Below are 14,671 nucleotides of genomic sequence, written 5' to 3'. Positions count from 1 at the left end.
CTGGGGAGCGTCCCGACCCGCTGACGGGGCCTGCGGAGGCGTGGGGTACGTGGGCGGCGGCGGCGAGCGCCGTGGCCCCCTGGGGCTCCCCCGGGAGGGCACTCGGCCCCGGGCCCAGTTTAAAGCCACAGAAGCGGGCACTGGAGACCGAGCCGGACCCAACGGCCCATCCACAGCCAGCGGGGCTGGGCGTGGAGACGGGGTGGGAGGGGCGAGGCACAGGGCGGAGGGCAGGGCGGCGCCAGCGGGCCCGCCAGGCCTCGGGGCAGTGGCCCTGGACGACAGGGCGGCCCAGGTGCTGGCGGCCGTGGACGAGGGCGGGGACCACCTGCCCGTCAGGGGCCCCGCCCACGAGGCCCAGAGGGACTTCGGACAGGGACGCTGCCCCCCAGGACCCAGCGGGCAGGTGTCCCCGGGCCGCAGCCCACCTCTCTCCTGGCTGCTCCCCCGGGATCGAGACCCCCAGGCTCTGGCCAGGCCAGCGTGAGCTGGGCTTCCAGTGGACGCCGGCGGCCGGCCCATCGGGGCTGGGGTCACTGGGGGCTGCCCCCACCTGCAGGGGAGGGGTGGAACGTTCGGGGAGAGACCCCAGCCCCCCGCTTCCCCACACCAGGGGCCGAGCGCGCAGGGTCCCGGGCAGGACCGACCCCGAGGGCTGGGCTGGCGCCAGCCACGTGACCCACGGCCCTGCGAGCGCGCGGGGCAAGAACGGCCGGGCGCCTGGGCTTCCGTCCACAACATTTAATATCCGCGTCGCAAGAACCACCCTGAGAACGGGGTTCCCCAGGGAGGCCCAGCTCCCCCCGGGGACCGCGCAGCCCCGGCCAGGCCCCGGGCGTGGCAGTGCGAGGGGGGCTGCGCTGCGCAGGCGCCGCCCCCCGGCCAGCGGCTAAGGCACCAGGGCGGCGGCGGCCGCGGGGCGGGCGTCAGCAGGCGGGGGCCTCGCCGGCCTCCACGCACAGCCCCTTGCTCAGGAGGAAGGCGTCCTGCTTGGGGTCGCGGCCCAGGAAGAGCTTCAGCATGGCGCTGGCGTCCTCGGAGCCGCCCGGCCTCAGGATGCAGCTCCGGTAGTGCATGCCCACCTGCGGGCGGGGGGGCGGGCTGAGCAGGGGCCGGCGGGGGCGGAGCCGGGCACGGGCACAGGGGGACAGGCGGAGGACGGGCACGGCGCGGGAGCAGAGGGGGCAGGTGGAGGACGGGCACGGGGGCGGGCTGAGCAGGGGCCGGCAGGGGCGGAGCCGGGCGGGCACGGGGGCGGGGCGTCGGCAGGACGGGGAGGGAAGGCCGGCCAGGGCCCAAGGCTGAGCGCAGGCGCCCCGGGAAGGGGTGGAGCCCTTGCAGAGCCTGGCGCCTGGGCCCTCAGCGCGGCCCCACCCCCACCCGGGCACAGCGCACCCCGCCCCCACCCGGGCACTCTGCGCGCCCCGCCCCCACCCGGGCACTCAGCGCGGTCCCGCCCCCACCCGGGGAACTCAGCGCGGCCCTCCCCCATCCGGGCACTCAGCGCGGCCCTCCCCCATCCGGGCACTCTGCGCGCCCCGCCCCCCACCCGGGCACTCAGCGCACCCCGCCCCTGCCCGGGCACTCAGCGCGGCCCGCCCCCACCCGGGCACTCTGCGCGCCCCGCCCCCACCTGGGCATTGAGCACGCCCTCCTGCTTGAAGCGCGTGTGGAACATGTCCATGGAGTACACCTCGCTCCACAGGTAGCCGTAGTACTGCGCGTCGTAGCCTCCCGCCAGGTGGCCGAAGGTCGCGGGCATGTTGGTGCCTGGGACAGACGGACGCAGACAAGCTCAGGCCCGGAGACCAGGCCCGGCAGGAGGAGACCCGGGCGCACGGCGGGCGCCGTCTCCCGCGCCCGAGGAGGGGCTGGGGACCAAGAGGAGCTATGCGCAGGCGCACAGCGGCACGCGCACTCCCCGAGGGCCTGCAGTCGCGCGTCCCCTCTGCGTTTTCTCCGGTTTTTGCAGAGCAGGGCACGCTCTGGGGCCGAGAGAACCAGGGGCTCCGGAGCCCCACGCCAGAGCCGGGAGACGGACAGGCGGCGGCCGGCGGACGCTGGGCATGGGAGGCGCGCAGTGGTGTCTGGCCCCGCCCAGGCCGCGCGGGGAGCCGCCCTGGCTGACAGCCGCGCCCCCCCGACGTGCGCGCAGGGTCACCGCTGCTGCCTAAACCGAGCACCGGGGAGGGCGGCGGCAGCGCGGAGACCGCCGTCACGCTGCGCTGAGACACGGGAGGCCGGCTGGGACGCCCCACGCCCGGACACGGCCGAGGCCCCGAGGCCCGCACCCCCGAGCTCCCGGGACGGCCGAAACCCGTGCCCCGCACCCCCGAGCTCCCGGCACGGCCGAGGCCCGCACCCCCTAGTTCCCGGGACGGCCGAGGCCCGCACCCCCTAGTTCCCGGGACGGCCGAGGCCCGCACCCCCGAGCTCCCGGGACGGCCGAAGCCCACATCCCGCGCCCCCGAGCTCCCGGGACGGCCGAGGCCCGCACCCCGCGCCCCCGAGCTCCCGGCACGGCCGAGGCTGCGCCCCCGAGCTCCCGGCACGGCCGAGGCCCGCGCCCCCGAGCTCCCGGCACGGCCGAGGCCCGCACCCCGCGCCCCCGAGCTCCCGGGACGGCCGAGGTCCGCACCCCCGAGCTCCCGGGACAGCCGAGGCCCGCACCCCCGAGCTCCCGGGACGGCCGAAACCCGTGCCCCGCACCCCCGAGCTCCCGGCACGGCCGAGGCCCGCGCCCCCGAGCTCCCGGCACGGCTGAGGCCCCGCGCCCCGCGCCCACCTGGCGTGGCGGGCACCCCCAGGATCTCCTGGCAGAGCCGCGCGTACTCCTCAGCCGGGTCCGCGTCCGTCTGCGTGTGCAGGGCCTGGTCCACCTTGGCGAGCACGATCTGGCGCAGGTTGAAGAGCCCTGGGGGAGGAGGGAGAGCGGGCTGGCCTGGCGCCCCGCCCCCGCCGCCCCGGGCCGCGCCCCCCGCTCCCCGGGCCCCGCCCCCCGCGCACCGGTGTTGGCCTGCCGGGACCTGATGAGCTTGTCCAGCAGCTCGGGGGGCAGGGCGTCGCCCGTGCGGTAGTGCTGGGACATGCGTCGCAGCGGCTCCTCCTCCCACACCCAGTTCTCCAGCATCTGCGACGGCGCCTCCACGAAGTCGCGCTCCACGTGGGTCCCGCTGAACATGGCGAACTCGGCCTGCGGGGCGGCAGGGCTGGGACGCGCTCCACCGCCCCGGTCCCCGGCCCGCTCCCCAGGCAGGTGACACGCTGGGCACGGGTGGGGACACGTCCCCGTGTGTGCGCTGGACAGCGGGCGTCCCGGGGCACAGACGTGGGGCTGGGGGCTCAGACACCCGTGTGAGGCCCGGCTGGGCCATCGAGAACCCACGAGAGGCAAAGACAGGTCGAGCTGAGGCCGACCCGGCTCGGCGGGTGCCCCCTGCGGTGGCCCCGGGAGACCGGCTCGGCCACTCCCCCGGGGCTGGGGCTCTGGGCTGGGCTGTTCTCCGCAGCCGCGTCCCTCGCTCTCATGCCCGCTCCCCGGCTCTGCGGCAGCTGGACCGGCCCCCCAAGTCCGCAGCTGCGGTCTGAGCCCCCATTGCCGCAGGTGACCGTGCGGAGAAGCTGAGAAGTAACCTGGGGCAGTAGGGTCCTGAGGGCACTCGGCGTCCTTGGGCGAGACCAGCGCACAGACGCAGGGCCGCGCCAGGGGCCGCGGGGAGGACCCCTGCGTGCCAGCCAGGGAGAAGGGGGGACCACGGGGCGGGGCCGCAGGGTGGGCGGGGCCGCAGGGTGGGCGGGGCCCACGGGCAGGGGGACGACGGGGCGGGGCCCGCAGGGGGCGGGGCCCACCTGCGAGCAGAGCTGGTGCATCACGTGCCCGAACTCGTGGAAGCAGGTCTCCACCTCGCCGTGCTGCAGCAGCGACGGGGCGTCCGGCGTGGGCTTGGTGAAGTTGGCCACCATGGCCGCGATGGCGATCTGCCTGCTCCCGTCCGGCCGCAGGCAGCCCGGCTGCAGGCCGAAGCAGGCCGCGTGCCCGTACTTGCCTTCCCTGGGGGCGGGCGGCGCGGGGGGGCGGGGTCATCCCTGGAGCGCCTGACCGGCCCTGGACAGGCCTCCGCGCCCCGCCCACTCACGAGCCCCGCCCTCGCGCGCAGCCGGCGGCCCCGCCCACCTGGGGTAGAGGTCCAGGTAGAACTTGCCCACGAGCTCGCCGGACGCGGCGTCGCGCACGGAGTAGAGCTGCACGTCCTCGTGCCAGGCGGCCGCGCCCTCCTCCAGGCGGAAGCGCAGCCCCAGCAGCTCCTGGTAGATGCCCAGCAGCCCCTGCGTGACCACCTGCACCGGGAAGTACTCCTTGAGCAGGTTCTGGTCCACGCGGTAGCGCGTCTCCTCCACCTGGTTCATGTAGTAGCGCATGTCCCAGGCGTGGATGCAGCCGTCGAAGGGCAGCCCGCGCCGCGCGCACTCGGCCTCCTTCAGCTCCAGGATGGCCGCGCGCTCCTGCTCGCCCAGGGGCTTCAGCTTCCGCGCCAGCTCGTCTGCGGGAGAGGGCAGGCCGCACGGGCCCAGGCGGGCTCACCGGGCGCCCGGGCAGGCGGGCGCCCGCGCCTCCCAGCAGCCCCGGGGACGGGCCCCTCCGCCCCCACCTCCCAGCAGCCCAGGACCCCTCCGCCCCGCCCCTCCCAGCAGCCCCGGGGCCCCTTCGCCCCCCTCCCCCGCCCCTCCCAGCAGCCCCGGGGACCTGCGATGCGTGACTCTGAATTACGTCCCGCCAGGCCCGCCAGGAGAGGCAGCCGTCCCGAGGGGCCAGAGCCCCCCGCAGCCCTGGGGGCCCCGCGGAGGGGCTACCTAGGAAGGCGGCCACCGTCTGGCTGGTCTTGGCCATGTTCATCTCCAGGACGTAGTCGGCGTGCGTGCGGAACCCCAGCAGCCTGGACTTCTGCGCGCGCAGGGCCACCAGCTCCTTCAGGATGGCACAGTTCTCCTGCGCGAGCATACCGCGTCAGCCCGGGCCGCGCCCCCTGCCCCCAGGCCGCCCCACGCCCACCGCCCCCCCCCCCACTGGGCACCGCCCGCCGCGGACAGCACCAGGAAGGAGGGTGCTGAGGGCGGCGGCCCGCGGGGGGCAGTGTGGCCTGGGCCCCCAAGGATCGCTGAGGCCCCGCTGCTGTGCGTGGGTCTGGTCCCCGTCGGGGGCGCCCCCGGCCCACACACAGCCCCCCTCAGAGCCTGACTCGGGCTTCCACGACGCAGGCGTGCGGAACAGAACCTGCCCCACCCCGAGGGCCCGGGAAAGCCCCTCGGGCTGAAGGGCAGCAGCGCCCACCCTGCCGGCCGAGCCCCTGTGGACACGGGCCTCAGCACACCCCTTCCCTGCCTCAGGCCGGGGAGCCAGAGCGGGCCTGACGGCCGAGGACGCGGACTGCGCGGCGCCGCGGCCTGCCCGCCCGCTGAGGGGCTCGGGGACACGTCCCCAGCGACAGTGGCCCCGGGCACCGCCCCGTCCCCGGCCAGCAGCACCGCGCATGTAGTGGGGGGACCGGGGCCCTCGACTGTGCGGTGCTCACGGTGGCTCCGTGGGGTGGGGGTGGGAACGGACCCCGCCCCGCCTCAGCGCATCTCAGGGCCACTCTGAGACGGCAGCTGAGGCAGGGTGGGGGGTGTGGACGAGACAGGCAGCCGGACAGGGGCTCGGGGACACGGGCTCAGGGCGGAGCATCGGGGGCGGGGCCAGGGCTCAGGGCGGAGCACCGGGGGCGGGGACACGGGCTCGGGCGGGGCAGCGGGGGTGGGGCCAGGGCTCAGGGCGGAGCATCGGGGGCGGGGACACGGGCTCAGGGCGGGGCCAGGGCTCAGGGCGGAGCACCGGGGGCGGGGACACGGGCTCGGGGCGGGGCAGCAGGGGCGGGGACAGGGCTCGGGGCGGGGCAGCGAGCTCAGCGCGGAGCATCGGGGGCGGGGACACGGCCAGGGCTCAGGGCAGGGCATCGGGGGCGGGGACACGGCCAGGGCTCAGGGCAGGGCATCGGGGGCGGGGACAGGGCTCAGGGCGGGGCAGCAGGGGTGGGGGCAGCGGGGCGGGGCAGCGAGCTCAGGGCGGAGCATCGGGGGCGGGGACACGGGCTCGGGGCGGGGCAGCGGGCTGGGGCGGGGCCGCGCGCACCTCCTTGCAGCGGCAGTTGAAGGCGGCCTCCACCTTCCTGCGGGTCTCGGGCACGTGGCACTTCTTCAGCAGGGGGAAGTAGTGCGGGTACTTGAGCGTGACCTTCAGCCGCCCGTCCTCCGTCTTCTCCAGGGAGCTCAGGAAGTCCTCGGGGAGCCCGCCTGCGGGACGCGCCCGCGGGTCAAGGGGCGCCGGGGGGCGCCGCACGCGGGCTCGCAGGGAGCCTCCCGGGAAACACGGGGACGGCAGAAGGCCAAACGGCCATGGGGGAGCGGAGGCGCGGGCTCCCCAGGACCGAGCGTGCTTCCGCGCTACTGGAGGTGACCCAAGCCCAGGCCCACGGCGCACCGCCCCCTCCTCTCTCTCGGGCCCCGCCCCCGCCCCTCCCCCGCCCCTCTCCCGGGCCCCGCCCCCGCCTCAGCGCCGGCCCCGCCCCCTCCCGGGCCCCGCCCCCGCCTCGGCGCACCCAGCTCCTCGCGGGTGAAGGGCAGGAAGGCCGTGTCCTCGTTCAGGTTCTTGTTGAAGTCGATGCACAGCAGGCTCAGCTTCTTCTTGATGCTCTTGATTTTCTGGGGGGAGGGGGCAGTGAGGCGAGGCCCCTCGGCGGGGGCGACTCCGCTCCCGGGCGAGGGCAGGGGGCAGGGCCCACCGAGCTGCACCAGGAATGCGGGAGGGAAAGCCCGATCCACACGGGAAGCTGACGCCCAGGAGCCTGCTGCCCTCGAGCCGGGGCCTGGGCAGCCCCGGGCCGTGTCCTCCGTCCTCCGCCGGGAGGGCCCCGGCCAGCCGCCCGGACTCTCCGTAAACCGGCATCCTGCACCTGACGGAGCTGAAACCCGGGAGCAGGGGGCAGGCGCTGGCCTCGGGGGGACGCTCACAGCCAGACGCCGGCCTGCGGGCAGCTCCGGGACCCCGGGAGGCGGCGGGGCCGGGCCCGGGCACTCCCACTGGGACCCGGGCGGAGCTGCGGCTCCCGAGCGGGGAGCAGTGGACGGCAGGCCCCGGCTTTCTCTCTGCTTCTCGAGTGAGCGACTCACTCTCATTCTCCAAGGCCACACGTGCCGAGCGTGCGCAACACAAAGCATCTCAAAGAGAAATGGGGGCGGGGCCGGCGCTGGCGCAGCGGGTGAGGCCGCTGCCTGCAGGGCCGCATCCCACATGGGCAGGGGTTCGAGTCCCGGCTGCTCCACTTCTGGTCCAGCTCTCTGCTGTGGCCTGGGAGAGCAGTGGACGATGGCCCAAGTCCTGGGCCCCTGCACCCGCGTGGGAGACCCGGATGGAGCTCCTGGCTCCTGGTCAGCACAGCTCCGGCCGTTGTGGCCATCTGGAGAGTGACCCAGCGGATAAAGACCTCTCTCTCTGTGCCTCTCCTCTGTGTAATTCTTTCAAATAAATAAATCTTTACAGAAATAAAAAAGAGATGCACGTGGGCTCAGTAGCGGATCCCAGGGCGTGGGCACCCCCACTCCCACCCCCAAGGTGGCTTCAGTGACAAACGTCACCGCTCCTGGGCTGCGGGGCGGGGGGCACCAACCCGACCTGCACGGCCTCCGCGCCAGGTCCCACAGCAGCTGCCCAGGGGCCCTGGACTGCACCTGTCCCTCGGGTTCGACAGCTGGGGCCCTGCTGAGCCCTGGGGCGTAGACACGGGGTGGCGACGCTGCTTCTGCCTACACCCCCGTCCCCCCCTAGCTGGCGCCCACCTCCCCTGGGGGCCGCAGGAAGCCCGCCCCAATCACCAGGCAGGCAGACAACCTGGGGCCGCAGGGCCCGGAGCTGGGAAGCGACCCCAGCAGCCGGCAGATCCTGCCCGCCCGCCCGCCCCGCTGCTGCTTCCCACGGGAACCACTCGGAGCTCAGGGCACGTTCCAGCCTCCGGGGCGGGGAGCGCCGCCGGCCAGTGCGCCACACCCAGCCTCGGCTTCCCAACACCCGCACTCCACACCCCAGCTCCACCCACGGGCGACCCCCAGGCCTCCGCGCTGGCCCAGGGACAGGTGAAAGGAGGCGCCCCCGCCCCCGCCCTGTCCCAGCACTGCCGGCTGACTCCGCCCACCGCAGCCGGTCCGTCCCTCCGCTCCTCCCACAGAACGGCATGGGCGGGGCCTGCCAGGGGGGGCTCCGGGAGGGGCCGTGCCACCCACCACTGGGACCAGGGCCCCGCAGGGCTCACGAGGGCCGTGCAGAGGGAGAGGACACGGGCAGTGTCCCCAGCAGCCCATGGGGTGGACGCTGTCACGGGCCTGGCTGCACACTGGCCGGGCCCCGCGCAGGCAGGCCCCAGGGAGAGAGGAGCAAACACGCAGACCGCCACGCACCGCGCGGGCCCCAGGGACGCGGTGACCCTCCGCAGCCCCCGCCGGAAGCCGTGCGGACGGAGGAGGGGGTGGGGGCCCCGAGGCAGGCCGGGAGCGCACACTCACTTCCTGGGTGTCCTCGGGCAGGTGCAGCCCGTTCCTCCGGCCCAGCTTGATGAGCCGCTCCAGGTAGCGCGCCGCCTCCGGCCGCAGCGAGCCCTCGGGGACCTTCTCCTGCGGCGACGCGGAGGGCTGGTGAGCCGGCGGGCGCCGTTCAGGGCGCACCCCCACGCGGCTGCCCAGGGCGCCCCGGGCGAGGAGGGGCGGGCGCGAGGGGCGGGGCACGGGTCCCTCTGGCTGTGCGCAGGTGCGGGACTGGAGGAGCGCTGGGGACCAGGTATTTGGGGTGGGAGGTCTGTCCCTCCCCTGCGAATCGGTCTTTAAGAAGGGGGCTCCCGGGGTCTCCCGGGGGTCCCGGCTCCGCTCCCGCGCGCGCTTCCTGCCGATGCGCTGGGAGGCAGAGAGGCGCGGGGGCTGAGCCGGCACCGCGCGGGGACGTGGGCGGCCCCGGCTCCCAGCGCCCACTGGGGAGGGCGTCTGGGCAGGGAACCAGCAGCGGGAACTTGGTCTCTCTGACTCCCAAATAAGTCAAATACGTAAATAAGAACTGGTGGTTTCTTTCCTGAAACCTGCCAGGCCAGCGTGTGGCGCGGCGGGTGAAGCTGCTCCCTCCCCGCCGTAACTGCCTTTCAAACAAGCGAATCTTTCAAAAAAAAAAAAAAAAAAAAAGTATCCACCAGCGAAGCAGAGTCAGAGAGAGGGACAGAGGTCTTCCATCCGCTGGTTCACCCCGCAGTGGCCACATGGCCAGGGCTGAGCTCCGTCCGGCCTCCCCATGGCCGGCAGGGCCCAGCACTCGGGCCGTCTTCTGCGGCCTCCCGGGGCGGATCGGAACCCGCGCTCACATGGGGCGTCTCTGGCGGCCTCACCCTGCTGTGCCCCGGGCCACAGCCCACCCACCAGGGACCCAAAGCCGGCACTCGGACGCCTGGGGCCCACGGGACAGGAGGGGTGAGGGAGACGCGTCCGGGCCCCCTACTGCCAGTCACAGCCAAGGCCCCATGGCGCTGACCCACTGGGGAGGCCGGGGCTGACGGGGGCCACCCTCCCCCGCGTGTCACTGGGCTCCTCTCACCATCCACAGCACATGTGTGTGTGAAAGCCCCCAGGAACCCCCAATGTGAAAGCCCCCCAGTGTGTGTGAGAGCCCCCAGAGCCCCCCAGTGTGAAAGCCCCCAGAGCCCAGGCCCCCCCAGTGTGAGAGCCCCCCAGTGTGTGTGAGAGCCCCAGAGCCCAGGGCCCCCCCCAGTGTGACAGCCCCCAGAGCCCAGGGCCCCCCAGTGTGTGTGAGAGCCCCCAGAGCCCCCCAGTGTGAGAGCCCCCAGAGCCCAGGCCCCCCCCAGTGTGAGAGCCCCCAGAGCCCAGGGTCCCCCCATTGTGTGAGAGCCCCCAGAGCCCCCCAGTGTGTGTGAGAGCCCCCAGAGCCCAGGCCCCCCAGTGTGTGTGAGCCCCCAGCAGGCCCAGCGTGGCCCCCCCGTCGGTCTCGGTCACTCTCCGGCGGCTGGGGGGGCCGGTGGCGGCACAGCAGGTTAAGCTCCATGGGCACCCGTGTCAGAGCGTGGGGTCCAACCCAGCCCCTGCTAACCTGCCTGCCTGGGAGGGGCCGGTGAGGGCTGAGGACTGGGGGGCCCCGTCACCCTCTGGGGACCCAGACAGAGCTCGGGGCTCCCGGCTCCCGCCCAGCCGAGCCCCGGCCGCCCCGGCTGCCCAATAAAGACATAAACCCGGAAAGGAGAGGGCAAGCGACCTCTGCAGACCCACCAGGAGGAAGCCCCCGCCCTCACCCGCAGCCACACGGTCCTGGGTCCCCCCCCACAGCCACACGGTCCTGGGTCCCCCCCCCCACCCGCAGCCACACAGTCCTGGGGCCTCCCCCACCCCCCGCAGCCACACGGTCCTAGGTCCTCCCTCCCCCTCCCGCAGCCACACGCCCCCCCCACAGCCACACGGTCCTGGGGCCTCCCCCCCCCCGCAGCCACACGGTCCTGGGGCCTCGCCCCCCCCCGCAGCCACACGCCCCCTCACCCGCAGCCACACGATTCTCTGGTACACGTCCTGCCTCATGCTCATCTCCACGTCGAACTCCGACAGCTGCTTGTCGGCCTGCGTGCTGGCCGCCCGGATGTCCTTGCAGGGGGACACGTGCTGGGGGAAGTCCAGGAGGTTCCTCTGAACTGCAGCGGGCGCGAGAGCCGACACGGGCGTGAGGCCCTGCCCGCGCCTGCGCCCTCACGGGCCCTGCGGGCCGGCACAGCAGCGGCAGCCGGGACTCGGCGGCAGTCACGCCTGCCCTGCCTGGTGCACGACGCCGCGGCTGGGCTTTAGCCGCTACGCCACAGGGGCGCGGGTTCGAGTCCCGGCTGCTCCTTTCCCACCCAGCTCTGCTGTGGCCTGGGAGAGCAGTGGACGATGGCCCAGGTCCCTGCACCCGCGGGGGAGACCCGGATGGAGCTCCTGGCTCCTGATGGGCGCAGCGCCAGCCATGCGGCCATCTGGGGAGTGACCCAGCGGATGGGAGACCTCTCCCCCTCTCTCTCCCTCTCTCTCTCTCTCTCCGCCTTTCAGATAAACGTGTAAATCTTTGAAACAACCAGACAAAACCCGCGCGGATCTCCAGGCCACTTCCTCTGCCCACGGAGGGCGTGGGTGGCTACAGGTGCCGGATGTCGCAACAGAGCCGCCTCCGACCAGGAGGCCAAGCTCAGCGGGGTGCGGGCAGCGACCCCTGCACAGCGGCCGGAGCGGGGACAACCCCCGACATGCGACACAGCCCTGACCCCCGCACGGTGCGGGGCTCCTGGGACAGGCAGCGAACAGAGCGGGAGAACCCAGAGACAGGCCGCAACGGAACATTCTAGAACGAGTGGCAGTGGCCGCACAACCCTGCACACACGTCAGGCACCACCGACACGCACGGGGCGCCCAGCACGCACGGTCCCTCCGCCCGGGGCCGGCACCTGCACCTGCTCCTCGCTGGGGGCAGCCCGGCCCCCTCGCTCGCAGCCGCAGGCCCAGGCCCGCCCTCGCCACGCCGGGCTCACCTGTGTAGGTCACCTCCACGTCGGCCAGCGCCTTGAGCGTGCTCTCGTAGCACACGTCCTCGTAGGACTGCGCGCCCACCTGGTCGTACACGCGCTTGGTCTGCGCCATCAGCGCCTTGGTGAGCTCGGCGATCTGCTGCGCGCTCAGGTCCCAGCGCAGCGAGTCCACCGGGGCGCTCGGAGCCGCGGCCGCCGGGCCGTCGCCCGCGCACGCTGCGCACGGGGGCGAGAGGCGCTGTCAGAGCGGGGCCGCGTCCCCAGGGGCACCGGGCGCCGGCGACTCAGCCGCACGCCCTGCGGTGCGCCCAGGACGGCGCCGCCCCGGCCCCGGCGCCCACAGCGGCCCCCAGCCGGGGGTCCCCAGCCGGGAGCGCGGGCAGCCCCGGGCTCGCTGGAGGGGTCAGGGCCCCCTCCGCCGCTCAGCCCGTGCAGCGGGGGACACGCGGCCCCGAGAGCTCAGCAGGGCGCGCGCGGTGGGGCTGGGGTCCCAGGCGGCGCCGAGACAGGGGCGCGCAGGGGAGCCCCGAAGTTAGGCCGGCGGGGCTGCGGGGGCCCGTGGGAACCTCCTCCTGGCGGGGCCGGCCGCATTCCTGGCGCCTCTAATGATAGCCATCGGCGTCCGGTAATGACCGCCCTGGCCGGCACGGGTGGGCGAAGGCCCCGGGGGGACCCCTGGGGGGGACAGGTTCCCAGGAGGCGCCAACACGCTCCTAGGAGCGCAGCGCAGGGTCTCGCACGAGTCCCCAGCCCCCCCAGCCCTTCCCGAGGGCCCGCTGCCTCCGAGAAGCCTTCCGGGACCACCACCCCTCCCGGAGACCCCCACCCCGGGCCCCCCAGCCCGCCCCGGGGCCCGGCTCGCGCGGGGGGCGCCTGATCAAGCTTGTGAATGAATGAAGCGCTGGAAAGCCGGCTCAGTCATTCCGAGGCGAGGGGGCGGGGCCTCCCGCCGCGACCCCAGCCCCGGGCCGCGGGGGCACGCGGGGGTCAGTCTGCCCCGACCGCAGGCCGGAGCCGCGATCCCGGGGGGCAGCAGGGGACGCCCGGGTCTGGGGAGCGGCCGGTACCTGCCGGGGGCTTCATGTCGGGCGGGTCCGCGCCGACGGCCCCCTTCCTCCGCCGCGTCCGCCAACAGCCGCCGGAGCCTCCGCGGCCGCCGGACGCCTCCGGGTCCAGCCGCTGCCCGCAGACCGACGCGCCCGCCGCCCGCGCGCCCGGAGCATGCTGGGAGAGCGCGTGCGCAGGAGGGCGGGGCGCACGCGCGCCGGAGGCCCACCCACTCCACGGGGCCGGGCCTCCTGGCGCACTCTGCGCACGCGCAGCAGCCCTCCCGCCGAGCTATTGGTTCTCCCCGGCGTGTGGGCGGGGCCTGGGTCCGCCCCGCCCCGCCTGGCGGGCAGGGACGCGCGTTTCCATGGGAACCGCACACAACTCGCGCTTCCGGCTTCTCCTGCCGAGCTCCGCCCAGCTCCAGGCGCGCGCGTGGACGTGCTTGCTGCTGGCACGCGTGTCCTCCCTCGCGGGGCACAAGCTTTATTTGGCGGCCTGTAGCTTTTTAATAATTGGGTTTTCCAAGGACTTTTCCACGACTGCGTGGGAATGAGTTCCAACGTTTTGTGCATCCGGGTAAACTTTAATTAAGCTTCCCCGCACCAGCTTAGGAAGTCTCGGCAGGGCCGGTGCCTCGTGTGTCCGCGGAGTGTGGCTCAGTCACGACTAAGAGAACAATGGCCAACAGGGCGCAGGTGCACGGCCTCCAACAGGCTTTTCCGGAGCGGCGGGCGAGCCCGGCTACGCAGGCTGGCGCGTGTGAAAAACAGACATCGAGGGCCGCCGGCGCTGCGGGCGAACGCCCGGCCTGCGAGGCCGGCATCCCACGGGGGCGCGGGTTCGAGTCCCGGCTGCTCCACTTCCGGTCCTGCTCTCTGCTGTGGCCTGGGAAAGCAGTGGAGGATGGGCCCCTGCACCTGCGTGGGAGACCCGGATGGAGTCCTGGCTCCTGGCTTGCCCTGCCCTGGCTGTGCGGCCAGTGAGGAGTGACCCAGCAGGTGGACGACCCCTCTCTCTCTCTCTCTGTGTAACTCCGACTTTCAAATAAATCAGTAAACCTTCAATACACATGTATAAACACATACATCGAACTGCCTACAACACTGGGGGGGGGGGGTCATTAGAATTAAACTCAACACCAAAGAAAACGTCGCCCTTTTGTCAAAAGATTAATTTGCTTTCTTGAAAGTGTTACAGAGAGGGAGAGGGAGGGAGAGATGGGGGGGGGACAGGGCTCCCCCCGCTGGCTCACGCCCCACCGCCCACAGCAGCCGGGGCTGCACCAGGCTGGAGCCGGAGCTTCTCCCCCCGCCCTCCTGGGCCATCGCCGCGGCCTCGCAGGACCAGAAGTGGCCAAGCCGTCCAGCGGGGCCCGGGATTCAACACCGCCGACCCCCACCCAGGCCAGGCCGTCCAGAGGGCCCCGGGATTGAACACCGCCGACCCCCGGCCAGGCCGTCCAGCGGGGCCCGGGATTGAACACCGCCGACCCCCGGCCAGGCCGTCAAGCCGGGCCCGGGATTGCACACCGCCGACCCCCGGCCAGGCCGTCCAGAGGGGCCCGGGATTCAACACCGCTGACCCCCGCCCAGGCCGTCCAGCGGGACCCGGGATTCAACTCGCCAACCCCCGCCCCGGCCAGGCCGTCCAGGGGGGCCCGGGATTGCACACCGCCGACCCCCGGCCAGGCCGTCCAGGGGGGCCCGGGATTGCACACCGCCGACCCCCGGCCAGGCCGTCCAGGGGGGCCCGGGATTGCACACCGCCGACCCCCGGCCAGGCCGTCCAGGGGGGCCCGGGATTGCACACCGCCGACCCCCGGCCAGGCCGTCCAGGGGGGCCCGGGATTGCACACCGCCGACCCCCGGCCAGGCCGTCCAGCGGGGCCCGGGATTAACACTGCTGACCCCCGGCCAGGCCGTCCAGCGGGGCCCGGGATTGAACGAACGAGTGAGTGGGCGGGCGAACGAGTGCAGGAGGACGCTGCGCGCCCCGCAGCG

General features: G+C 74.0%; 1 protein-coding gene across 2 annotated transcripts; it reads right to left on the bottom strand.

The window, feature by feature from the left end:
- Positions 1 to 726: 726 nt before the first annotated feature.
- Positions 727 to 12,851, bottom strand: THOP1 (thimet oligopeptidase 1). 2 transcript variants are annotated; one of them, XM_070058585.2, is made up of 14 exons: positions 12,689 to 12,851; positions 11,625 to 11,837; positions 10,609 to 10,757; positions 8,590 to 8,697; positions 6,633 to 6,735; positions 6,167 to 6,327; positions 4,852 to 4,987; positions 4,399 to 4,541; positions 4,175 to 4,305; positions 3,850 to 4,051; positions 3,007 to 3,193; positions 2,786 to 2,914; positions 1,634 to 1,770; positions 727 to 1,082 (listed from the first exon to the last, which is right to left on the bottom strand). In XM_070058585.2, exons 1-14 carry the CDS (start codon positions 12,702 to 12,704, stop codon positions 927 to 929), a joined length of 1,971 nt encoding a protein of 656 aa, XP_069914686.1. In that variant the 5' UTR covers positions 12,705 to 12,851; the 3' UTR covers positions 727 to 926. The 2 variants fall into 2 exon arrangements, with proteins under 2 accessions (XP_069914686.1, XP_069914685.1); XM_070058584.2 differs by having other exon boundaries at positions 4,175 to 4,541.
- Positions 12,852 to 14,671: the final 1,820 nt, after the last annotated feature.

This window comes from Oryctolagus cuniculus, chromosome 16 (assembly GCF_051225735.1).
Source record: "Oryctolagus cuniculus isolate XC-2025 breed Fujian yellow rabbit chromosome 16, ASM5122573v1, whole genome shotgun sequence".
Lineage (NCBI taxonomy): Eukaryota > Metazoa > Chordata > Mammalia > Lagomorpha > Leporidae > Oryctolagus > Oryctolagus cuniculus.
Note: the sequence above shows the minus strand (reverse complement) of the source record. Positions and strands in the feature narration are given on the sequence as shown.

Excerpts from the sequence above, each read along its gene's own strand:
- THOP1 (XM_070058584.2), bottom strand. Across the intron at positions 6,736-8,589 it reads TGCCCGAGGACACCCAGGAA|AAAATCAAGAGCATCAAGAA; the intron begins GTGAGTGTGCGC and ends CCCTCCCCCCAG. Across the intron at positions 1,771-2,785 it reads GGGGGTGCCCGCCACGCCAG|GCACCAACATGCCCGCGACC; the intron begins GTGGGCGCGGGG and ends CGTCTGTCCCAG.